Source organism: Hemicordylus capensis, chromosome 1 (genome assembly GCF_027244095.1).
Source record: "Hemicordylus capensis ecotype Gifberg chromosome 1, rHemCap1.1.pri, whole genome shotgun sequence".
Taxonomy (NCBI): Eukaryota; Metazoa; Chordata; class Lepidosauria; order Squamata; family Cordylidae; genus Hemicordylus; species Hemicordylus capensis.
The window spans coordinates 187665710-187692745 of NC_069657.1; the positions used below are offsets into that span (position 1 = coordinate 187665710).

General features: G+C 43.6%; 1 protein-coding gene across 2 annotated transcripts; it reads right to left on the bottom strand.

Annotated features, from left to right (window-relative positions):
• Positions 1 to 1356: 1356 nt before the first annotated feature.
• CD302 (CD302 molecule) lies at positions 1357 to 18104 on the bottom strand. Of its 2 annotated transcripts, none has more exons than XM_053260822.1 (6): positions 17750 to 18104; positions 8538 to 8642; positions 7221 to 7343; positions 5389 to 5562; positions 3496 to 3522; positions 1357 to 2967 (listed from the first exon to the last, which is right to left on the bottom strand). In XM_053260822.1, the coding sequence occupies exons 1-6, from the start codon at positions 17844 to 17846 to the stop codon at positions 2774 to 2776; spliced, it is 720 nt and encodes a 239-aa protein (XP_053116797.1). In that variant the 5' UTR covers positions 17847 to 18104; the 3' UTR covers positions 1357 to 2773. The 2 variants fall into 2 exon arrangements, with proteins under 2 accessions (XP_053116797.1, XP_053116806.1); XM_053260831.1 differs by having other exon boundaries at positions 17436 to 18053.
• Positions 18105 to 27036: the final 8932 nt, after the last annotated feature.

A 27036-nucleotide genomic window follows, 5' to 3' on the forward strand; every position in this document is an offset into this window, starting at 1 on the left:
CTACGTGGGCGTCAAAACACTCATTTGCGCAGCACTACGCCCTGGATGTCCAAGCCAGAAAAGACACGCCATTTGGCAAGGCGGTGTTACAGTCCATCTTCGCCTGATCCCTCCTCCAGGTGAGCATGGCATGGGTGCAGCTTGCTATGCGCCCATTCGTATAAAGCACAGAGACCACGTCGAAGAACGACAGGTTGCTTACCTGTAACTTGGGTTCTTCTAGTGGTCATCTGTGCTCTTACACGTCCTCCATCCTCCCCTCTAAGTATTTTCTGCTAGTCTTTCAGACTGGTGGACTCAGAATACTGAAGAGGGAAGCCTGCGCAGCTGCCTATATACCATGGGGATGGGGTTACCACCAAGAAGTTAGAACTCTAGCTTGGAAGTTCCGATGTGGGCTTTGCACCTGTGCAAAGCCCATTCGTATAAAAGCACAGATGACCAATAGAAGAACCCAAGTTACAGGTAAGCAACCTGTCATTCTCAACATTGGGTTCCCAGATGTTATTGGACTTCAACTCCCATAATCCCCAATCAAAGGCCACTGGGGCAGGGGATTATGGGAGTTGAAGTCCAATAACATCTAGGGACCCAACGTTGAGAATCTCTGGTTTAGAACATTGTCTCTTGTCACTTTTATATGACTCAGTTTTTTAGTCTCTGTCCCCAAAAAGCCTGGTTCAGGAACAGGTATATGTTCAGTATCCTCGTATTTGAAGTATCCAGTATCAGTATTTGAAGACCGATGCATGCAAGAACTCATTTAGCATGCAAGAACTCATTTGTGGTGCCCCTGTTGCTGCCGTGCGGGTGCGCTGCACACGTCACATGTTGTGTGCGCATGCAACGGACGCATGCGTGGCGGCAACTTCCCCTTTTTCCAGGCAACGACGGGGCCAGGGGTGGCAGGGAGGAACACTGCCCGCCCCTAAAACTTTGCTCCAGAGTGGAGTGTCGGAGGGGGAAAAGTGGCGGGAGGGGTAAGTGCTACCCTCCCGCCCTTAAAGCTAGACACTCCCCAGTGCCGGACTGCGCCTCTGTGGTTCCGTGCACATCCCTAGTACCAGGTATGGAAAAGTCCCATATGGAAAAGTCCCATCTGAAAAGTTGGAGAACTAAAGCTAATTGATGTAGGCAAGTTGCTATGTACTTAAACTGGTCTAATGAATAATTACATTGCTTTTTCCAGTGACTACTTGAATACTTCCACATTAGATCACTAGAGGCTAGTAAGGATATGATGTCCACAGTCAAGCATTCAGATCATTAGTTTGAGGAAATGCTTTTTCAGTTGAATGCTGGCAGCAATTAACATGGGACATAATATTGCTGTTTAAATAATTAACTTGCACAGTCTTTTAAGAATGGGTATTGCTTTATTAAAATAATAAATACTATTGCAATATTTCCCTGTAAACTTCTGACTATTTCATGTATACAATTAAGTGGCTTTAAAAAAAAAGTTCAGTCTGTTCTAAAGTATCTGACTATAGCAGACAAAACATTATTTTGACAAGAAAAAAGAAACAAACCTCTACAAATAGATTGAAATTGTAGATTCTTATGGCTTTTTGATGTGTTAATTATACAGTGATCTGCCACCATTTATGGAGCTCACTTAGATTAGTATTTTTTAAAACAGCAAAGAACTTCAGCAACAAGCCACAATCCACAAATTTTGAGCATGTCCCTGCCATTGAAGCACTGCATGATGTGATGGCATTCATGCATTGTGCTCCTAAAAAGGCAGGTGGTGTGGATTTTTTGGACTAAATAGCAATTGGTGAGAAAGCTTATGGGCCTGCAAGTGATACACAATAAGACCAAAGGTTCTGGCAGATGGTTGTAACCACAGGTGGTCACAAAAAGCACTGAAGAGAAGCCTGATGTTCAGAAATGACTGAGCACCGTCTAATTCTGGGGCAAATTCATATTTCCTTATACAACTTGTCACTATAATAGTGGCTGAAGGTTTGAACAAAGGAATGTTACATTCTGGACCTAATTCCCATTTTGTGTAACCTGTAAAGTGATTGTTAATAAGTTGAACACTGTGACATACTACACAAGAGTACATAAGTCTTCTAACGGTGAATTTATGTAACGCAAGAGAAAGTCCATTATTTCCAATGGGGTTGCTCTTGTAGAACAATTTGTGCAAATTTTTGCATTTATGCAAATTGCTTTTGCACAATTTTACTAGGCTGATATACTCTTGCACAGTATCAGTTAGTTGCTTGTAAGGCAAGAATGATATGCATACATCTCTGGAGTTAGAGGCCTTCTTCCTCTTATGCAGTCAGGACAGATCCCAAAACCTTTCTGAGCACAGTTGCCCTTGGGCCTGGGGTGATGGTGAACAACTGGATTATGCCCCAGTGAGGCATTTGAAAATCTCACTGTGTTCAGTTGGGAAGATTTAACCACCCATACACCAGAACTTTAAATCATGTGCAATATTGTGTTCTTCAGTAGGAGGGGGGGGGGGGGGGCTTGAGATTTTGGGTATGCCCAAATGCAGACAGTCAAATGTTTTTTAAAAAAATGAGAAAGTGCAGTTTGTGGAAAACATATGCTTCCATATATGGAGAATGATTTCACGAGTAAGTAGAATTATTAATCCTATTTAAAACAACTGAAGAACTTCCAGATTAATTTCTTCATATGGGAAGTATTTGAAATGGCACTGTCTGTTTCTTGAGGTTTACTTGCAGGCTCATTCTTGAGATATACTGCTCCTTTCTCTAATTACCAGTTTGTAGAGAAATGCGGCTTAGGCGATATATTCGTTTTCCTCCTCTATAAGAACTACTTCATCACTATGTGGAACTTGAGTGGTAGAATTGTTAACTGTCCATCTTGTTCCAGAAGAAATCCTCCTTTGGTAAAGGAACCAGAGCAATGCTGCAGCCACTGACATAATGACTGTTGAAAGTATGACTACAGTGCTTGTCCAGACTTTGTTATCTAAAACAATACAGCACTTCCATCAAAAAGGCACATAATTAGATTGTATACATAGGGCATTACTGTAATATAGTTTCCATTTGCTATCCAATCAGCTTAGCAATTGCCAAATCTGTTCTCATCAAAGATGTACTTGTTACTTTTAACAATAATCTTTCAACCCTATAAGTTGCTATGGAAAACCAAGGTACTGTTTAGTAGACCAGACTTATGAGAACCTTCAGCTGCTAACGTTAACTGATTTCCTATTATGTGGGTAGTTCTGAGCAATGGGTTTTTTAAATGCACAATGTTAGAAAGTGCATTAGAGCTCATGAATGTTTACCTTAAAATGGTGTCCGGACAAACATGGAGCCACATCCAGAACAGCCTTCTATCACAGGGAGAGTTAGTGCAAGCAGTTTTGGGAGGTAGGGGAGGCCGCAGAGGAAGGGGGCAAGATCTATGAAAAGCACCCCTCCCCCATTGTCCTCTTGGAGCTTGACTACAAAGAAGCATGAAGACACAGGCAAAAAGAGGTACACTCACCTGGTAAATACTTCTTTTCATAAAGAACTGTAGGCATACATGCAAAAGAAAAAATATTAATGTGCATATACTCAAAGAAAATAACCACTTGCCTATGGTGAAAGAGAGCACAATTGTAGATTTGTTACTAGTACTGTCTAAGGGGTTCACAAGGACCATTCCCAAAAGCTAAGAACATAACAGCCCTGCTGGATCAGGCTCAAGGCCCATCTAAATGAAGCATCCTGTTTCGCACAGATGCTTCTGGGAAGCCCACAGGCAAGAGCTGAGGACATGCCCACTCTCCTACTGCTACTTAGGGACGTGCATGAACTGGTTCGGAGGCCCTGTTATGGACCTCCAAACCGGTTCGAAGGACTGGCAATTTGGCCAGTCTGACGGTGATGGAGGGTTACCTTTTGAGGAGCAGGGATGATGCTTTCTCCCCACCCCACGGCATTTCCCCTGCCGGCACTGTCTTGGGCAGCAGTGTACTTCCTTGTCGCCCCGGTGCATGTCAGACTGGAGGTATGTGTGCGCACGTTGTGCACATGCACTGGGCACTTCCAGTCTGATGTGTACCGGGGCATCGAGGTATGCTGCCGCTCTGCGGGACCATTTTTTTATACAGCGCCGGTGGAGGAAACAAGGCAGAGGAGGGGGCAAGAGCACCCTCCCTGCTTCTAAAGGTAACACACACACCCCACCATTGAGTGGCTGCCACTAGTTCCCTGCACATCCCTACGGCTACTCCCCTGCAACTGGTATTTAGAGTCATCTTATCTCTGAGGCTGGAGATGACCTATAGTCACCAGACTAGCAGCCATTGATAGACCTGTCCCCCATGAATTTATCTAGACTCGTCAAAGCCACCCAGGCTGTTGGCTGTCACCACATCTTGTGGCAAAGAATTCCATAGGTTAATTATGCATTGTGTGGGAAAAGTACTTTAGTCAGTCCTAATTTTTTTTTGGCAATCTTTCATGGGATAACCCCCCTGGTTCTAGTGTTATGTGAGAGGTTGAAAAAATTATCAACTTTCTCCACATCATGCATGATTTTATAGACGTCTGCATGTCTCACTTCAGTTGTCTTTTTTGTAAACTAACAAGCCCCAGTTGTTGCAGCTTTGCCACATAAGGAAGGTGCTCCAGGCCCCTGATCATCTTGGTTGCTCTCTTCTGCACTTTTTCCCAGTTCTACAATGTTCTCCTTAAGGTATGGTGACCAGAACTGTATGCAGTAATCCAAATGTGGCCGCAACATGGTTTTGCATAAGGGCATTATAATATTAGCAGTTTTATTTTCAGTCCCATTCCTAATTATTCCAAACATGGAACTGGCCTTTTTCACAATGTAAGCAAGTGTAAAGTGATGCACATTGGGGCAAAAACCCCAACTTCACATATATGCTGCTGATGGGGTTTGAGCTGTCAGTGCCTGACTGGGAGAGGGATGCTGGGGTCATGGTGGACAGCTAATTGAAATTGTCAACACTGTGTGTTCCTTGGCATGAAAGGAATCAATGCACCTATATCTGTGTTATCTTGGAGCTGCCTAGTTCAAAGTCCACCTAGCTGTATGGTAAGCTAGATCAGAGGACACTATTGTTTGGTTTTCTCTTGAAGTTAAAATCTATCTCTCTGCTTCTGATTAATTTTAAATGATCAAAACTATATTATAAATAAATACTAAATAAAGGCTAGTGGGAAGCAAGTAATGTTATTTTGAATGTTTAGAAGAAGGACATAGAGAGAAATCACATCAGCATAGTAACTAGTACAATTAATTTCTTCAAATCTACTTGCCTATGAGCTCTTCAACTCTCTATGAGAGCTATCTGTTCCTAGCACCAAGCAGGAACACATTACAGTTTATTCATAAAATCAGAGCCTTGGCACAAATCTTACATACCCGCAGTTTCACAAAGAATCCCAGTCAGCGGCACTTGTTCACAACTCATTTTTTTCCATCCACCTGATCTAGTGTGCATACAAGCACAAGTGTTTAGGAGCTCCACATTATGTTCCCCCTCCATCCAATTTGTAAAATTCACATTGGAATTATCGTACCATCTGAAAACATCATCTGTAAAAACATAATTGGATAAAATTGGGAGGGATGAGATTGGGGGTGTGTGTGTTTCAGAATGGCATATCACCCTAAGAACCCGCATTAGCTACCAGAACGCAATGGCTGACATTCTAAACAACCATGGGTGTGTCTAACATCAATGGTCTTGTGCAAAAGCTCACTTTTCAGAGCTGGCCTACGCTTCAAAAGTGCTCTGTTAGAGCAGAAGCATGTCACTGAGGATCAAGTGATGTGCCTCTGTTTTAACCATGGTTTGGGAAGTTGGGCAAACTATGAAATGTATTTGCTCTCTTGTGCAAGAGTGTCTGTACTTTGGAAAGCACAGGACTCAGTGCTGCGTGGCTGCCAACATTAGGCCTACCCATTTTGTTAGGATGCCAGCCAGTGACTGGAACCTTGGGAATTAAAGCAGCCATCCATGGCTGGCAAGCGTGGCAAAGGCCAAGCTGTACTCCTGCTGCCACAAATCCCCTTAAATAATAATATAGCAGCTCTGTGCTCCTTATTTAGTGCAGTAGTAAACTTCAGGCCCCACACTATTGACAAATATTATCACCCACCAGTGCAGGTTATATAACTTTGTACTTCTATACCACTGGAAGAGACAGTAGTAGTTGCTTTTCCACCTGTACTGTAGACGGCTGTTAGCAATGGTAGAATGCAGTACATGCAGAATGTTTCAGGTTCAATCCTCAATGTCTTCAGTGGTGTAGTGACTAGAGTCGGGGAGACCCAAGTTCAAATCCCCATTCAGCCATGATACTAGCTGGGTGACTCTGGGCCAGTCACTTCTCTCTCAGCCTAACTTACTTCACAGGGTTGTTGTGAGTATGTAGTACACCACTCTGGGCTCCTTGGAGGAAGAGCGGGATATAAATGTAAATATAATAATAATAATAATAATAAATTAATTAATAACAACTTGGATAGGCTTCTGCCTGAGATATTGGAGAGTTGCTGCCAGTCAGAGCAGACAATACTGGTCTAGATGAGCCAATTGCCTTAGATTCCTCCAAGCAAAAGAGGGACATCTGACATCACCTTCCCTCTCTATCAGTAGGCTGTACCTCATCCCTTTTATTGACTGTGTGCTCCTGGTGAACCCCTCTAGTTTTCTGCAGGCTTTTTTGTTTGTTGCTCAAGGATTCTCTATGGACCCCACAAGCCCCAGGACAAGAATGAGTGCTTACAGATACCGGGCCTGCTTGTGCCATACTGTAGTTACATCTTGGGATCTTCAAAAGGGTGGCTGACATGTCCCACAGCTTAATGCAGGCTGCTGTCTAAAACATATGCCCATGTTGCTGTGCAACAGGGCTGTGCTGCTACAACTTAACCATTGTGCAACTGCACACGGTGACGCAACTTGCATTGGGAATAATGCATGTCATGCTGCAACATGTGTTTGTGCAATGATGAGTACTGGAGTAGCAGTACAACTCTGTTGCACAGCAATAGGCGAGTATGTTTTAGATGCCTGCAGCAGCCCAGGCAGTTCAAAACTGCCCACACTATATGTATGGTGCAGGACATTTCAGCCAACTATCTAGACAGACAGCATTTCTCTGTGAGGAAGTTGGAGAGCTTCTAAGGGAGACTTATTCCCAACAAGAATTAGACCTAGGCCAGCCCAGATCATGGGAAGTACTTACCATCTGCATCAAAAAACATGCCCAATGAAATATACTCAGGCCCATGCCAATGGTTGAGGAAACTCTTTAGGATAAAGGTATTCTCCTCTTTATTATTTATGCTGACAATATCAGCTCCAGAAGCTGCATTTGGAAGACAAAGACAAAATCCCAGCAATTCATCAAATTGTAATTTTAAAAACTTGAAACACAAATAGAGCTCATTTATGCACTATTGTAGTATGCTGTCTGAGGATGGCTGCAAACATTTCATAAATAGGCCAATTTACTTGAAAGCTTTATTTTTCTGGCCTTTTAACCATTGTAAAATCATGAATTCTCTCTCTAAGGTTAATTTCTCTTGCAAGTTCACAGAAATGTCCTTTCCAGGCACTAACCCTATTTGTTACAGTTTTTCTCTTTGCAGTGTGTAGATCACAAGGGCAAACGCACTGCTCACTTTGGGGGCTTTAAATTCTACCAGCCACACTGCGTGACTTCACTGTGCCTTGAGCAATGTGGTTGTATGATTTGTTCCTCCCCTCTCCACCGCACGAGGGACTCTGGGACTTCTAGTTCTTGAGAGAGTATATCACATAGGAAAGCATAAATCCCCTTTTCTCTCAAGTCCTAGAAAGAAATGCACAAGCACACTCTCTTTACAGAGGGGTTCCGGGCTAGCCAGAAACTCATTGTTCATAAATGTTGTTTGTTCTCCAGACAATCTTACTGTGGACACTCAATAGGTAACACATAACTTTCCATAAATATTCTCAAGAATGACCTACAATTTAGCATCAGCTTTTTAACTCATGGTAATAGACTAGGCCCTCCTGGATCTCTGGGCCCTACTAAGATGTACCCTTTCCCCTCCCCACGCTTCAGATCTGACCCCAATATATGTCAGAGTCCTTAGTAACATAAAGCAGGGGCTATGGCAGATCATTCAAGATGGAAAGTGTTCCCTGAAAGTAGAAACTAGGGAATCATTGGGCTAAACTAAAATAGTTCTGCCTGAGGGCAGAATGCAAAGCCTGCTGAAGTCGATTTAACTCAAAGCTTTTTCTGTGGCCCTGCAGATTACCAGGAACACAGGACTGCTTAAATTGAGTCAGATTGGGCCCGAAGCTTCAAATGGAAGCTAAATATTGCTCCTAACTATATACCACAGGTTCTTTCCTGACAAGTGTAATGTGCTGTGATCTATAATTACCTTTATTATATCAGCTATCATAATTACAAACAATAATTAAGATGCAGAAATAACAAAGCATTCTATCCACATTCTGGATATCTCAGTGGATCAGAAAGGGGAGAGAGAGGGAGAGATTGCATTACCGTTGCCTTTGCAGAGGTCCCTGGCATCACCAATACTCTCCCATGTTCCTTGAAATAAAGCATAGCAGCTATTGCCAAATGAAATCCAAGCAGAAGATGGGCATACTACACAGAGAAGAGAAAATTCATAATGACTACTAATAGACTAGAATTCTAATAATTAATAATAGCAGTGCCATTTATATTCCAACATGACAATGGTGTCCCAGGTATTTTGCAAAATAAAACATGCAATTAGTGTCCTAAGTATTCAAGGGCTGCAATAGAGCAAAAGTTGGTTACGACTATGTCCAGTTTGAAATCAATGGTTTGATTTCATTTAGTGGTTTGTTTAGTGGCATTTAGAATGGGTGTAATACTCGTGAAGCAACTCACACACATGAGAATCTTTGCGGCAGCATTCTGGGTCAGCTGAAGCTTCTGCACTGTCTTCAAGGGTAGCCCCATGTAAAACACATTGCAGTAGTCTAATCTGGATGTTACCGAAGTACGACTGCCTGAAGTCATGTCCAGTTTCTCCAAGTAGGGTCTCAGCTGGTGTACCAGCCATAGCACACACAGTATGTGTACCACAGTGTACCAGCCATGGCGTACACAGTATGGCACTCTTGCATACTGCTGCCACCTGTGCTGCCAGGGACAGCATCAGGTCTAGAAGCACCCCCAAGCTGTGAATTTTGTACAGTAAATACATGTATACGTTTTGGCCTTTTCCCTTCCCTCTAAACATCTGAATGAAGCCTGAATTGCATTTTATTCTATTTTGTGAAATGCCTAGAACACCAACCTCTTGGGAGTGGTTATTCAATTAGACTTTCTTTCTACCAAGTCTGCATAGGATTGCAGTCTTACAGTAACTGAGAGTGTCAAAGCCCTAAACAACTTTAGCCATACAGGACTTGTTTCCACAAAAACATTGATCTGGTTAACAGCAGTTTACCAGCAAGGTAATCTTGCAAAACTTATCTAGGTAACTCACAGGGGAATGTCATCAAATTTGGCTTAAATGTGACCTATTTTACAAGTTCATTACCAGTGCTACTATTAATGGCATGACTAAGTTATTTTGCATCATCCACTGGCCCAGGAGTATCTTTGAAAAGATGTCTTGTGAATTTAGCTTCTTTGTTTTTCCTTCTTGGAATTTTCCCTCCGTGCTGTTAAGTTATTTTGGTGGCTGCATTTTAAGGAACAAACAAATCCCTCCAACAGAGTCAGATAATTTTTAGTCCAATTAACCCAATTTTTCTTAAAATCAACACACTTACCTTTTGCTATAAAATACACTCAGTTTACCTGGTTAACTAACAGGAGCTTACCAGCAAGATCATTTTGCATTTTTAATATTTTGCTTTGAACTGCACCTGAACAAGTGTTCCATGCAACTCAGTGGCTTATCATGCTTGGACACTGATCGATATAGGAAAAGGTCTCTTTTTACTGCTAACATAATTATATCAGCTTGCCACAAGTCTCTGAATTGGCTTCTTATTGATTCAACTACATGCTCTTACTTTCTACAGGAAAGCCTCTTCACCTATAGCTAACAAAGATGATTAAACAAGCTACATATCAAAACAAAATATACAAAGCACCAGCAACAAAGCCATAAAAATAATTCAAAATGTAAATCAGGAGACATACTGTTTACTTTCTAGACAAATAGGAACCCAGCTACAGATCAAGGGTCCATAAATAAAGTCAGCTAAATTATGCCTGCTTTTAAAAACTTGACACTTGAAGCCGCACAAGGAAGGCAAAGGCTGGAGATGCCAAAGAGTTGGTGCCATCACTAAAAAAGCCCTGTCTCTGGTAGATACTCACCAGACCTCATTGGGTGAGGGCTCCTGGAGCTGGGTTTCAGACACAGACTGTAGGGCATGAGGAGGAACATATGGTAAAAGGAAGTCCCTAAAGTAACTTGGCCCCAGGCTTAGGAATTTAGGGTTAAAATTGACACTTTTAGTTGAGCCTGGGAATGACCAAGTAACTGTTTTACTATTATATTAAAGTAATATGTGTGGAGTGACGAGTCAACAATCTGGCAGCCATATTTTGCCCCCATTGGAGTTTCCCAGGGGCGTAGCTACAATTGGGCGAACGGGTTCAAAGAACCCAAGCCGTGCCCAATCAGGAGCCGCCATTAGTGGCCCTGACATGCCCCCCGCATCTGACGTCAGCTGTGGGGGCGAGAGTTTAGCTCCCGAGCGGGGGCTGCACGGCCCCTTCGAGAGCTAAACAAAGGCTGGTGCTGCGAATACAGCACCAGCCTAACTAGCTCCTGAAGGGGCCGCGCGGCCCCTTCAGGAGCTAAGACTGGTGCTGCGTTTCAAGTTCAATTCAAGTTCCAGGACTGACACCCATCCAACCCCAGAGACGCATCTAGGTAATTTTGGAACCAGGACCTAAAGGCCTTTGGAAACCCCCTCCCCGCAACCCGCTGCTACGCACCACGACAAATGCAGTATTTTTAACACGTGCATTCTTGAGGGCACAAACAGCAACCGAACTCATAAGAATGTAAGAATATAAAGCAACAGGCATACTATTTATGCAAATATGCATTAGCAGAAACCCTTCAACACGCAACTTAACATATTCCCATCTCACATGTTTCTTTCCCCACTCTCCCCTCTTATCGCGAAAGCTGAGGTCACGCTCGGCCGCCGGGTGCAGCGCGGGCCAGCGGCAACCACGCCACCCGGGACAGACTAAAGACGATTTGGGGGGGCCCCCAGGGGCTGTGGAGGCCCTGGACTTTGGCCCAGAAGTCCAGGGGTAAGAGCACCTCTGTCCAGCCCTTTGAAGACATTCAAAAAAGGGGATGCTGTACTTATGTGCATGATCCTAAGAGCTCACTGGCAAGTGCTGCCCTGGCATGGAGCCACCGAGAAGCCTCACACCGCTGCATTCTCCATGTTTATGGCATTTTTCTCAAGAGGCAAACCTTGTAAGCGTGGTGGAGCTTATTTCTGTGATTGAAAGGTTGGGGTATCCTGGCTTTCTGATCACAGAAAAAAGCTCCATCAGGAGTCCAGTATTTGCCTCTTCAGACAAATGCCCTGAGTGTGGAGAGCATGGGGCGGGGGCGGCGGCGTTCCCTCTCAAGTGTGCTCACAAGTTTTTTTTAATGTCCTCTCAGTTAACTGTAGGTCCTGCTCAGGGGGTATCACTGTTCAGAGAACACTGGGTGGTGGGCATGGAGAGTGTGTGTGGGGTGTGTGTGAGGCTTTTCAGCACATCAGCACTGGAGCAGGGCTTCTTGATGCACTCTTGGAACCCTGTAGATAGGTCCAGTATTATTATTATTTTTAATGGCTACAGCTACACACCATATCAAAAACTGTTTTAGAAATTCAAAGATTCCATATATGTCATCATTTAAAAAGACTTCCTAGACCATCAGCGGTGGCATTTCCTTTTTTCCTGCTCTCTCCAGTAACTGGTGTGAAGTCAAGACATGTAGCAGAAATAAAGTGTCTTTATTCCAAGTGATTTACAGGAACCAGCCAACAATAGTGCTTTGGAAAATCAGCATCAGTTTTGCATTGCAAAGACAATTGAGCTTGGTTTTAGAGAACAGTTTGTTCCTTTTCAAAACCACAAATAACAGCTTAAAGGCTTAAAGGGAAATAAGCAGAAAATATGGTTTCTTCTCCAAGACACACAAAGGTTTTTTGTTTTTCAGAAAATATTATGGTTTTTAAAATCAGTTCCATGGATGGGGAAAATAGTCCTTGGCAGATAATTGTCCATGTCAGTCTTGATTGGGGGGGATTGCCCTATTGTAGAGAAGCCTTGAGTGTGTTCAGAGTCTAATAATACATCCATCCATCCATCTTGTTTGCTGTGTTTCTGTTTTACAGATGGCAAAGCAAGCCTGAAGTGAGAGTCCTAAGCCACTTAATGTGGCCAGTTCTCCCAATCATCTCAGCCTGTGGCACCTCTGGGGAAAACACCAAGCCCATACTGGCTTCCAACCACAGCAGCCCATGGCATAGGATGTGGCTGTGGCAAACTGCTGCAAACATCTTCTATATACATGCACCAGCACTGGCTTGCACAAGTCAAATCTCATGTGTGCCAGCAGTCTCTCTCAACCCCACAATTATGAGGAAAGGTCAATGGATCAACACAGAGTGGCTTTTCCAGTGGCTTCCACGGGGAAAGAGAGGGGTGCAAGAATCAACTCCCAAAGTTCATGGTTGAATCAAACTTTAATGGGGACCTAATGGGGCTCTGTTCAGACATGATGTTGTACCTGTGTTTAGATGTCTGTACACTTGTGCATGTTTTTGTGTGAATGATGGCACCTGCATTTAAAAAAATGAAACTGGGTACAAGTTCCCCCAAATATGTGTTAGAGATGGGAAGTGTGTAGCTGTACCTGTGTTCAGCATAAAGCACGAATAACTACCTGTGTACACTGTACACTCATTTATTATTATTATTTCTTGTTTACACAGTCAGACAGGTGTTATTGACTGGTTTGTTTTATCCAGACATCGAGTCCTTCCCAAGGACCTGGGATGCCAGAATTTTATTGTCAATTGTTATAGATATTATTATTATTATTATTGTTATTATTAACATTTTATATCCCGCTCTTCTGCCAAGGAGCCCGGAGCGATGTACTACATTCTTAAGTTTCTCCTCACAACAACCCTGTGAAGTAGGTTCGGCTGAGAGAGAAGTGACTGGCCCAGAGTCACCCAGCTAGTATCATGGCTGAATGGGGATTTGAACTCGGCTCTCCACGGTCCTAGTCTAGCACTCTAACCACTACACCACACTGGCTCCACACACATTTATGAGAGTTGAACATACTGTGGGAATGGGGCATTCATGATCACATAAATAGTTTTGGGAATGTTGTGACCAATGTTGCACAACCAATCTCCTTATACATAAAGTTGCCGGACTGTGACCCAGAGCTGCAGTGCTCTAATTTTTTTCATGTGTGTGTGTAATGAGTTTTGTTCTGGGTAGCAGTATCAAGGAGCCTTCCTGATTCAGCCTGCGCGCGATCTAAAATTAACTGAGCAGATATCAAAAAACATGTGAGTGTGCACACACGCACAAACCTTAGAGGAAACACTGGCTGCAACATTTGCATTCCCTGATGAAACAGGAGGCTCAGCAGCTGAGGCTTCCTCCACTTGGTTTTGCTCAGTCCTTCTTCACCTGCTGTAGCACACCTGGAACCCTAGCAGGCAGGGGCATAAACTTCCTTTCTACTTTACAAAGCTATTTTTTACATTAATAGGCTCCATGACAAAAGCAGCTCTAATAATGGCAGTTAAAATCTGGGTCTTTTGCTCTGGATTAGGAAGATAGGGAGCCACATAGCAGAAGTTACAATAACATATAAACTTAAAATTTAGTGCCAACCCTAAAACTTTGTTTGAGCTGTAAAATATTATTTGTTTGCAGTCACTGACCAAAGAAGTTATTTGACCCCTTCAGGAAAACAAAGATGGGTAGCATATGTCCAGGGCTATGAACAGATGGTATATTTGATTTATATGGGAGCTGTTTCTAATAGAAAGAACTGGAACATCAAAAATGTCAGCAATATATACTTTGTATCCAGTCACATATGGCAAGATTCAGCCAAATTTAAGCATGGATAATTTCCCGTGATTTCAATGAGAGTGATTTCAACATGTTCAAATTACAGAGCCTACTCCAGTCAAATGGGAGTGAAACTTCAATTGCTTTTGCATTCATTTAGGGTTTGTTTTTATTAGTTTTCCTCCCCACAGCCAGAAACGCTTCCATTAAAGTAGCCTGCACACTACTTGCTACAGATTTGAAGAGCTGAGTGCTTTCTTCAGCTGTACTTTGGTACCATGAACTCTCCTGTCCATTAGTAGAGGTCTCTACATTACAACAAGTATTTCATGAACTGAGATAAGATTATTTTCTCCTTGGGGCTTAGAATGCATTGAAGGAAAGAAGAACCCAGATAGGATAAGAGAAATCATTAATGGCTACAAATATAATAGCTATTACTGGAGTATTTGATGGTACAGAAGTACTTAGTTCAGGGCTAGTGACAGAAGGTCCAGGACCCTCAGAAAAGCCCACTGCCAACCCCTGAGACCACCTCTGTGTCCACAGCCTTTGTGTGGTGGCGGTGGAGTGATACTCTCATCCAGAGAGCTGCTCCATTGTTGCCTCCTCCTGTCTCCCATCCCATCCCACAAGGCAAATCTTGTCAAAAATGGGGGAAATTACTTAAGTAGGACAGCCCCATGGAGAGTAGTTTGCCAAGAGTCCCCTGAAACTCTGGAGCCACCCAAAATTAGTTTATAATATTTTAAACTATATAGTATTATAATATCCTTAAAGAGTATATGGTTTCCTAACTCAAGGCTTGTATAGATACTTTCAGTTTTTGAAAAGTGATGGTATACTTGTAATTTATAATGGTTTGGGCCCGGGATACCTGAGGGACTGCCTGCTCCCAAGGGTTGCTGCCCACTTGATGAGGTCATTGGAGGGGGCTCTGCTCCAGGTGCCAACAATGAGGGAGGCTCGGTTGTCGTGCACGTGGGACAGGGCCTTCTCTGTTGCTGCCCCCAGAATCTGGAATGCTCTCTGGTGGCTATTTGCTCCTCAGTGTCCATCACAGATTTTAGAAAGCATGTTAAATCGTGGCTTTTTACCCAGGCTTTTATATGATTGTCTCTGTAGCTGCTCTCTGTACTTTGTATTGCTTTTATGCTTGTGTTTTAAATTTTTAATCAGATTTTTTTCTTAACATTTATATCCCACTCTTCCTCCAAGGAGCCCAGAGCAACGTACTACATACTTGAGTTTCTCCTCACAACAACCCTGTGAAGTAGGTTAGGCTGAGAGAGAAGAGACTGGCCCAGAGTCACCCAGCTAGTATAATGGCTGAATGGGGATTTGAACTCGGGTCTCCACGGTCCTAGTCCAGCACTCTTACCACTACACCACGCTGGCTCTCTGTTTTGTTTTATATTTTGTTTATATTTGTTTTATATTTTTAGCTTAATATTTTAATTGTGTCTTTTAAAAAATCTTGTTTTTAAATTTTGCTGTAAACCACCTTGGGATTGTTTTAATGAAAGGCGGTATATAAATTTAACAATCAATCACTCTTTCGTTGCCGTTATGGATTAGGTTGCAGGAAATCCAGCACTCAAACCTCAGTTCAGTGTTCCTGGCTAAAGACTGTTTGTTTTCCTTCTTGCATTGCAACTGGAGTAGCAGTACTCCAGTACTCTGGTCGTTTCCAACCAGCCTGCCACAGCACCACTGAAGACATACACATTTCCCACCAGCCATGTCTGCACGATGTTGGTCTTATTTTTAAATATTTGCTTTTAATTCTGTTCCCCCCCCCTCCATTTTTTTTTAACTAATCCATTCTAGACTGCCCACTTCCCTGCCACTCCAAACCTGTTGGCATTTAATTTAGGAAAAGTGTAGCAAACACAAGAAGGAAGGTTACACCCTTGAAGCAATAAATAGCCCACCACTTTTCAAAACAATTGCTCTGTTTTTCATTAAAGAACGCACATTTTCCACTCTCCAGCACGGGATACATTCTCTCAATTACACTCTGCTCTATTGCATTTGTACTAGTCTCATTAAACCAATGAAGGACCATGGCTAGAAAGAGCATAAAACTACAGATGGAGGCATGCTATCCTTCCTCTAGTTATAGTCCTTCCATATGTAACAAATGTATATGTCCTACTTAGATTTTCTCTTGTTATGAATTATTCTGAGTTAGATCCTGGTCCCAAAAACAAGCACTTCATTCCTTTTATGCATATAGATGATCTTGCTATGTAAGGACGATTGAACATATGGTTGTACTCACACATGCTAATAATCTAGTCCTGGATTTTTGAAATTAATGTAAACAGAACTCCACCTCCAAATTCTATTAAGTTTGATTTTCAGGGCCTGCATCTGAAAGCTTTGTTTGTTCTGCATCATGTTTCTCAATAGCTGTACACCAGCCAAATGGACACAGAAGAAAATAACTTCCTAGCATAATGCAATTTTCTCATCCCCTTATGGACAAAACAGGAAATTAATTCGCCCGATTCTGCAATTTGGTTCCTATGACTATGAAACCGAAAGGCATGAACTACATGCTGTATTTGTATTAGCTCATCAAAGCTAACCCTATTCCTTCGGATGAGATCCCTTTCCTCTCTTTCTCCTCATCCTGCTCCAAAGATGATATGAAGTTGCTGGGAGTCGTTTGCCTCATGGACTCACAAGTTTTCTAAAATAAATGTTCTCTTAAATGACAGGTTTACCAGTTGTCTATGCTAATACAATTTAAAGCCAGGCTTAATCAAAACGATGTTTCTTTACATTTTGACCTTTGATCATACAACCCTGATTTTCATATACTTCCCAGCCTTTATGCACTTTGACTATTACCCCCACAAAGGTGGAAAAGGATGGCGTGAAACAACATTTCAGAATAGGACTAGCACTGGTAAGCGAGACATTTGATCCATGCCATATCCTTGAGATCTAGAGGGAATCATATTGCCAAATCTCGGTAGGAATAGAGAAGAAACGGAATATAGGCCAGATTAATTGCCCATGAGGAGCTCCCCAGTCAAAGCCTATATTATTATAAGCCTAGATTATCATTAATATGCCACTTTTCAACAAGAGAGGTTCTAATCTGAAGGCAGTTTGCACAGGAAAAAAGGAATAATATGGTGCCCTGCCTCAGTACGGCTCACAATGTAAAGAGAAGCCGGAGACGCTACAAGAGCCACTGGAGGGCTGTTCTGTTGCTAGCTATGCTGGGCTGAAGAGGGGCCGTTGCTGCTCCCCGCTCGCAAAAACAGAAGGGCTGTTTTCAGCCCACCGCGCCACAGGGAGCTCGCGTACCAGGCTCTTGGCCAGCAACCATCAACGCACTCTTCTTTTGCCGAGGAGCGGCACTGGGGCGCGGGCGAGAGGAGGCAGGGACGCTGCGCCCGGCCGCTTCCAGAATCCAGAACGGGCCCCGCGGCAAAGGCGTGGAGGAGCTGCGAGCCTCAGCCGCCCAAGGTAGGGGCGAGGCAAGATGGGACTCCCCTCGCCTCTCTTCTTCTCCCTACAGCAACCAGCAGGCGCCGGCGGCGGCCACTCCGGGGCGGACTTTCTTCATTATCCCGAGCCAGAAAGGAGGAGGAGCCGCGGTCGCCGTCCCGCCGTCTTACCTTCTACTCCTTCGGAAGGCAACGCGGCAGCCGCCGCCGCCAGAGTCAGGAGCAGGCCGCTCAAGAGGCAGGAGCACGCGGGCACGGAGGAGCCCATGGTCCAACCAGCAGGCTCCGTCTGGCCCACTCCGCGTCGTCCTGGGCTTGGCTGCGGCTCGTAGTAGACGCCACCCACTGCTGGCCGGTCGGGGGACGGCGGCGGTGGATGGCCCGGCGTGGAGGCTACCCCGGCCCATTGCCCCAGCGCGGAAGGGCGGAAAGGGGAGAGTTTGGGTCCAGCAAAGCGCGGGGTGAGCGCCCACGACAGCGGCAGGGCAAGCGAGCCCTGCTCTCCATCCGCCTCGCGGGGAATTATTATTATTATTATTATTATTATTATTATTATTAATAATAATTCAATTTCTATACTGCCCTTCCAAAAATGGCTCAGGGCGGTTTACACAGAGAAATAATAAATAAATAAGATGGATCCCTATCCCCAAAGGGCTCACAATCTAAAAGAAACATAAGATAGACACCAGCAACAGTCACTGGAGGTACTGTGCTGGGGGTGGAGAGGGCCAGTTACTCTCCCCCTGCTAAATAAAGAGAATCACCATGTTAAAAGGTGCCTCTTTGCCCAGTTAGCAGGGGTGGTCAGGAAGGTGGGAAAGGAAAGTGGCAGATGAGTGTAACTGGAGGCTGCATTTATTTATTCCTCTTAGGGTAACCTTCTTCTTCTTATGCCTTTACCAGCTGCCCAGCAGGTAGAAATTGAACTGGTGGAGCTTTGCCTGTCCATTTATGTATTTAAATATGTCCGCAGAGGCTTTCTAAAAGGTTAACGTGATGTACAACTTTAAAAAACTATTAACTGTTTAACACCACAATGTTACCATATATTAAACAAGATGCTTCAGAAAATGTCTTAACAAAACTTTTAGAGCCCTTGCAACAGGAGGACAGAGTGGAAGTTTTTTTAAACCCTTCTGGAGCAAATCTGGAACCCCACAATTTTGAGGTTCAGTCCAGGGGCGTAGCTAAGGGAGAGGGGCCCTGTGTTCACCTCTCTCTCCTGTGGCCCCTTGGAGTGAGGGAGATAATGAAGAAGATAGGGGTGGGACCCCTGGGATTCTTTGAACCCATCCGCTCAATTATAGCTGCACTGCTGCTTCAGTCCCTCACTGCTGCTGTCTAAACCTACATAGTGGACAGCATAAATAGTGGACATAGAATACATAGTGGACAGCAGAGCCAACTGGCTTGATCTGAGTTGGTGGGGCCAATTTGGATTTTTGTTTGTCATGCCACTTCAACACACTTTTTGTGGGGGAGCACACACTTTTGGATAACCACCGTATGCCAATGAGAAGCCCTTAAAGATCCAAAGGGTAGTAGTCTAGCATCTGCATGAACTTAGTAAGGCTCTCCACACAAGCAGCATGGAATGCTGTGAGAAGGTTTGCAGGGAGAGCAGGCTTGTCACACAAGCAGCTCTCCTTGGGTGCCCAGATTGGCCGCCCACATATTTACCAGCTCCATCATGAAGCTGGTTAGGGCAGTGGGGATCAGGGGCCTCCCAGCCCCTGAAAGTCCCAGAATGCCCTGTGTGAGTGTATGTGGCATTCTAGGGACTTGTTGTAGCCTCCCAGTCAGGAGTCTCTCCATGAGTCACTGCGACGTGGAGCTGTGCCACAGCGATATACTATCCAATAAATGGGGTTAGCTGAGCACTCACTCCGCTAACCTCATTTAAGGGGAGTGGCATTTAGGGAGGCTTGCTGCCAGGAGCTGCACGGATTCTGTTGCAGCACATAACCAGGAAACTGGGCTAGGCTCCCATAGCCTGGTTTCGCCTGGTTGTGGGAATAACCTCATTAAGTAGCTAACTCCATTGCCCCAGCTCACCTACTTTACAGTACTTTTATCATGGTTCATGAAATTGTATCTAGGAAATACTTTTAACATCCAGAAACATAATATAACTACTGTCAGACTCCCCTGGGACGAGGTGGGCTCCTAGCCCTTCTTGAACTACAAAATGACTGGAGCACCCCTTTGGCCTCAGGAACAGCCAGGGGACAAGGTTAGCTTGTCACCTGAGTCCTCCTCCTGGCTTAGTGCATTCAGCCACTTCTCTCTCCTGGAGAACTCCTGGCTCCCATACTCAGAAGCAACTCCTCATCATCAGCTGCCTTGTCTTTAAATACCCCAGTGCAGAGCTGACAGGGCTTAAAGCCTACTTCCAGCCCCGCCCCCTTCCTGACCTTGCTTCCTGTTTCCTGCCACACCCAACCTAGCTGTCACTAGCTATTAGTCATTATGGCTGTAATGTGAATCATCCAGATTCAGGGGAAGTATACCTTTGAATACCACTAAGTGTGGTCAAGAAGTCATTCAAATTTTCAGACAAGTGGACAAATACAACTTCCTCACAAAAAATTCAATTAGGATTACCTTGCTAGGTCTATCAAGATGGAAGAGACACCAAATTTCAGACAATATAGGCAAATACATATTGACCAATCTGATTTAAAACCATACCTGGATTTACCCCATTTTTTTAGGATTTAAGAATAAGCAAGCACTTCAGTGGCAGGACAAAAGGGCATCTTTTAAAACAATTCCCCATGATTTTATTTATTTATTCGCTTTCTGTACTGCCCTTCCAAAAATGGCTCACGATGGTTTACACAGAGAAATAAAAAATAAATTAGATGGATCCCTGTCCCCAAAGGGCTCACAATCTAAAAAGATAGACACCCCTAGGCATGCTCTCCCTCCTGCTGTTACTCCCCTGCAACTGGTACTCAGAGGCATCATGCCTTTGAGGCTGGAGGTGGCCTACAGCCCTCCATCTAGTAGCCGATGATAGACCTCTCCTCCATCAAGTTATCCAAACCGCTCTTAAAGCCATCCAGGTTGTTGGTTGTCAACATATCTTGTGGCAGAGAAATCCACAAGTTGATTATGTGTTGTGTGAAAACGTGCTTCCGTTTGTTGGACCTAGATTTCCTGGCAATCAATTCAAATCAAGATTTCCATTTGCAGAAGCTATGCTGGTTCTCTCCCAGCAAGACCTCTTCTATGTGCTTTACAGTTTTATCCTTGAGGATGCTTTCCATCAATTTGCCTGGAATGGACGTTAAGCTAACCGGCCTGTAATTTCCTGGATCGCCCCTGGATTCCTTTTTGAAAATCTGTGTTACATTTGCTACTTTCCAGTCCTCCGGTAGAGAGCCTGATTGCAGGGATAAGTTATATATTTTAGCAAGGAGGTCGGCAATTTCACATTTGAGTTCTTTGAGGACTCTTTGATGGCAAATTGCCATCTGGCTCTGGCGATTTGCTAGTTTTCAGTTTTTCCAGGCAGTTTAGAACCTCATCTCTTGTCACTGCTGTCTGACTCAGTTCTTTAGCCTGCATCCCTGAAAAGAATGGTTCAGGGACAAGTATATGCTCAGTATCCTCTGCCATGAAGACGGACACAAAGAACTCATTTAGCTTCTCTGCAACCTCCATATCTTCCTTAATCCCTTTCACTCCCTCATTGTCTAACAGTCCAACCGTCTCCCTGGCAGATTTCCTGCTTCTGATGTATTTAAATAAGTTTTTGTTATTCCCCTTGATACTTTTAGCTAAATGTTCCTCAAACTCTCTTTTCGCCTCCCCTATTGTCACCTTGCATTTCTTTTGCTAGAGTTTGTGTTCCTTTCTGTTCTCCTCATTTGGGCAGGTGATCCAATTTCAGAATGAAGTCTTCTTCCCTTTTATGGCTTCCTTGACAGTACCTGTTAGCTATGCTGGCATCCTCCTGGACTTAGTGGTACCTTTCCTCCTTTTGGGTATACAATCTAACTGGGCTTCTAGTATTGTGGTTTTGAGCAAACTCCATGCATTCTCGAGCAAAGTGACTCTCCTGATTTTTCCTTTCAGTTTTCTTTTTACCATAATCCTCATTTTAGAGACGTTTCCTCTTCTGAAATTCAAAATGTCTGTGTTAGACTTCTTTGGTGATAATTTCCCCACATGTATACTGAATTTGAACGCACTATGTTTATAAAAAGGATCTTAAAGTTGGATTTGTGGATCAAATGTCGAGATTCGAGAAGGAGTTGTGTGAAAATGACGAAAGATTAGTCTCTAAGATGTATAAGTTGTTGCTTTTGGAGGATACAAGAGATGAGGTGGTTAAAACGACTATGATAAAATGGGCTCAAGATGTGGGTCATAATATAGATATGGCTGCTTGGGAAAAATTATGGAAAACTGATTTAAAGTTTACTGCATGTTATGCTTTAAAAGAAAATTATTATAAGATGGTGTATAGGTGGTATCTGACACTGAAAAAATTAGCATTAATGTATAAAAATGTTTGAAACAAATGTTGGAAATCTGGACAATGTGAAGGAACTTTTCCCATATGTGGTGGTCATGCGGGAAGGCAAAGGCTTTTTGGGATATGATATATAATGAGTTGAAGAAAAATTTTCAAATGACTTTTCCTAAGAGGCCAGAATCCTTGCTGCTGGGAATAACCCAAGGAGAGTTTTCCAGAAGAAATTTAATATTTTTTTATGTATGCAACCACAGCAGCTAGGATAGTATATGCGCAGAAATGGAAAGAAACTAAAATTCCCTTAAAAGAAGACTGGTTGATAAAATTTTTAGAATATGCTGAGATGGGAAAGCATATAGCACTTATAAGGAATGAAGATTTGGAATCTTTCAAAGAAGATTGGGAACCATTTTTACTTTACTTAAAGAACTATTTTTCTAATATGGACTTTTCAGCAGGGTTTGAAATATAGTAATAACAGCACATTGGGTTTGGTAAAATCGAGTAGGAATGTGGAGTATCTATGTTTTGAATTATTATAGCAATGGTTTATATGTATAGTTAATGTGAACCACACAGATAGGTAAGCAGGAAGTCAATATTTACTTAATTGTAAACTATTGTATAAGCCAATAAAAACTTAAAATGCAAAAAAAAAAAAAAGAAGAGGAAATAAAAGGATTTGATGGCACTATGGTCACTGTTCCCTAAAGGGTCGATGACACTGACATCACACACCAGGTCCTGGGTGCCACTCAGGATTAAGTCCAGGGTCTCCTTCTCTCTGGCTGGTTCCCAGACCAACTGTTCTAGGGCACAGTCATTCGGCATATCTAGAAATGTGACCTCTTTGTCATTACCTGACTGTGAATTTACCCAGTCTAGGTGTGGGTAATTGAAGTCACCCATTATTACTGTCTCTCCTCTCCTTGAAGCCTCCCTGATTTCCTCCTGCAACTCCCAGTCACTGTCAGCGTTTTGATCTGGAGGGCGATAGCACACCCATTTCCTTTCAGGCCTTGTATTGTCACCCACAGGGTTTCTGTGGTGGATTCTGGTCCACCTAGGTTTTCTACCTTGTTAGATTCTATCCCTTCTTTAACATACAGTGCTACTCCACCTCCAAGGTTCCCCTACCTGTCCTTTCTACAGAGTTTATATCCAGGGACAACAGTGTCCCACTGGTTCTCACTGTTCCACCATGTTTCTGTTATGCCCACTATATCTATTTCTGCGTTAGCAACCAAGCACTCCAGCTCACCCATCTTGGCTCGGAGGCTTCTGGCATTGGAATATAAGCACCTATACACTGATTCTCTTCCCTGGTGTCTGCTATCTTTCTTTTGCCTCTTTGACCAGTTGGCACAGCCTTCTGTCTGCTCTGTCCCCTTCTGTTTTATCTGAATCCTCTACACCCTCACACTTTAAAGGATGGCATTTGCCAAAGTGGATATTGCCCAGCTCCCATCGGCTATTCCTCAGGCTTCATTTTAAAAGCTGCTCTGCAACCTTTTTGATTTTAAGCACCAGCAGTCTGGTTCCATCTTGGTTCAAGTGCAGCTCATCCCTTTTGTACAGGTCTTGCTTTCGCCAAAATGTATCCCAGTGCCTAACAAATCTAAACGCCTCCTCCCGGCACAAAGTCTCTCAGGCATTGAAACCCTTCGGTTCTGCCTGCCTCACTGTACCTGCGAGTTGAACAGGTAGCATTTCTGAGAATGCCACCATGGGGATCCTGGACTTCGAAACACTACCTATCAGCCTAAATTTGGCTTCGAGGACCTCCCTACTCCATTTCGCCACATCATTGGTGCAGACGTGCACCACGGCAGCTGTCTCCTCCCCTGCACTACCTAAGAGCCTATCTAGATGCTGTGTGATGTCTGCAACCTTCGCACCAGGCAGGCAAGTCACTGTGCAGTCAACACACGGGTCACAAACCCATCTCTCTATACCTCTAATGATTGAATCACCCATGACAAGGAGCCCCAACCCCCCATAGGAGTGTCCCCTGTGCGAGCGGATATGGGCTCATCTTCCATGGAAGAGGTCCCTTCTAAAGGAGCATTTCCCTCTTCCTCAGACCGATGTCCTCCTTGCCTGAGACCTTCATTGTCCCTAAAAGCTATCAGCCCTGGAGTGGGATGCCTCTACCTCGTCCCTGAAGGTCTCATCCACATGCCTCTCTGTCTCTCTAAGCTTCTCCAGATCTGCCACCTTGTTCTTGAGGGAACAAACTTGTTCCCTGATTGCCAGGAGCTCCTTGCACCGAGCATAGACCCATGACTTCTGCCCATGGAGCAAATAGTCATTCATGCAACACTCTGTGCAATACACTGGGGTGTGCTCCGTCTCCTGCTGGCTTTCTATCTTCATACTGGTTTTGTTGACTGTTTACAGTATTTAGAGTTAGCTTATTAGAAGGATAGGTCTCAGCTGTAATGGTCAGCTATTTAACTGTCCAAACAGCCTTTCTCAAGAATATGAGGGAGGGATTTGTACTTACCCTTTCTTCTCCACGGGGCTCCTTGTGATCACAGGGGCTTGTTCCAGGCTCCCCCGCACACTTCCTGCTAACCTTCGCAAAACTCCAATGTCCTGTTTGTTATCCCTGTGTGCTATGCTCTGTTCGCTGTGCTCTTGGGCCTTCACATCTTATGTAGAGAGTAGGCTTCAAACTGAGACACAGGATGTGTCTCAAAGGAATGTGGGGTCTCCCCCAGCCCTAGCTGACTCCACCCCCTCCAGGCAGGGACAAACTAAAACACTGGAGTTTGCTAGCCCTGGCAAATAACACACACAGAGACTATGCTAGCCCTGGCAAATAACACACACAGAGATTAGGACTTACCCTTAAAGAGAAACCAGCCCCTCAAAATCTCCCCTGCTCCTATTAGTTAGTTTAAAGGGGGGAAAGGCTAGATGTTATTGATTAGAAAAGCTTGCTCACCTCCTGAAGCTGCTCCTGTTCTTCCCAGAGTAGTCTTCAAACTGAGACACAGGATGTGGGGGAATGTGGGGCCTCCCACACAGGAATGTGGGGCCTCTCACACAGCCCTAGCTGACTCCACCCTCCCAGGCAGGGACAAACTAAAACACTGGAGTTTGCTAGCCCTGGCAAATAACACACACACTATACTAGCCCTGGCAATTGACACACAGACAGACAGACTAGGACTTAGCCCTTAAAGAGAACCCAGCCCCTCAAAAGCTCCCCTACTCCTGTTTAAAGGGGGGAAAGGCTAGATATTATTGATTAGAAAAGCTTGCTCATCTCCTGAAGCGGCTCCTGCTCTTCCCAGAGTAGGCTTCAAACTGGTTGTGTCACGTCTGTCTGGTGACCTTTAAGGCAGTGATTGCAATGCTCAGCCATGTGGGTCTCCCCAAGACAAATTAGGAAGAGGTGATGGAATCTTCGTCCCACAAGATGAACAAACTCCTCTTAAAGGAGATGTTTGTCTCAGTCCCCATTAAACGATTGATTGGGCAGGGAAGGAGAATGGGGGGAGGGTTCCGATTAAAATAAAAACTCTAAGGTGAAAGTTAGAAACAACCAGTAGAAGAATAGAATAAATGAATTTATTTATTTATTTACATTTCTAGCCCGCCCTATATCCAAAGGTCTCAGAGTGGGTTACAATAAAACCAGTATAAAACATAATTAAAACACATCATTATAAAATCAAAAATACAGTTTAAAAAATCAGAATGAAGGAAGAAAAGGAAAGAAACGCTAGGGAACAATGAAACAATATGGATAGATAGTCACTTAACAGCCAGGAAAGTTCTCTTGAGTCTGAGCAATGTGAAGCTTGCAGCGGATGACAAACTGAGAAGGGAGTGGTATCTCCTTTCCTTGTAGGTTGAGGAGGCGGGGCTACCAACAAAATGTAACAATGCTTGGAAGGTTCCCAAACTGGGCTTCTGCGTGTGTGTGAAGCCCATTTGTATGAGGTACAGTGACCACTCAGAAGAACTGTTCTGAGTAAAAAATAGCTGATTCAGGGCCTAACTCATATGGCCACCTGGGTGGATAACTACTTGAAAGGACTGCTCTCTTGGCTTCCAGCTATTACAGCCACCAACATGCATAAGATTTGGCTTTTAATCACAAATTCTATCTGCGGGGTGATTACTGCTGCATGCCAAAAGTGGAATGCTGGACATCATGCTGGATGTAAATGGACTGGAAGCCAAGCTAGGTAGTCTTTTCAAGTACCTATTGCTATAACAACAGATGATATCACGACAGACTATCATTCACACAAATCTAAAATTGGGCTGAAATGTGGATTTTATTCATGGGGAGCAAACTTGGATGTCTAATGAAGTGGTCATGTGATTGCTTCATCATGTGTCCAAGCCCTGGTGGTATTTGTGGGTTTTAAAAAAAATACAAGATATTTTAATATTCAACTACATATTGTAATAGGCTGTCAGATCAATTCAACAAAGAAGCTAAGATTAGGTACATTGTATTAGTTATTGGATATGTGGTTTGGTAAAAAAAAGTTAAACAATCCAAATAAAAAATTTCAGTCTTGAAAATGTGAGAGGAGGCATATGATGAACCACCTTATTCCTCAATCCTAGCCCACCATAATGAACCAGCTTGTTTTATAATTTAAATTTCCAGTCCACGCTGAGTACATAACGTTCTAAGATCTGTATCTAACTAATTTAGTGCTCCTAATATGAATCACACAAATGTGAAAGAGTAGGACTGATCTAACCAGTACTACTTATTGCAACATTACTCTTAATGTGGTCTCTTTCCCTCCCTCTAGAACCATTGTGGTACACCAATGTGTTTTAAATTTACAAAGCAAGACTGCATATTCAGGATCTCTTGATCACTAAGCCTAAGGCATCACGAATCTGTGTTAAGTGATCTTGAATATGTACTTTCTTGCTTAAGAATGTATTAATGTACTAAGTGTCTTGCTGAATCATTTCAAGAGTAAAGTCC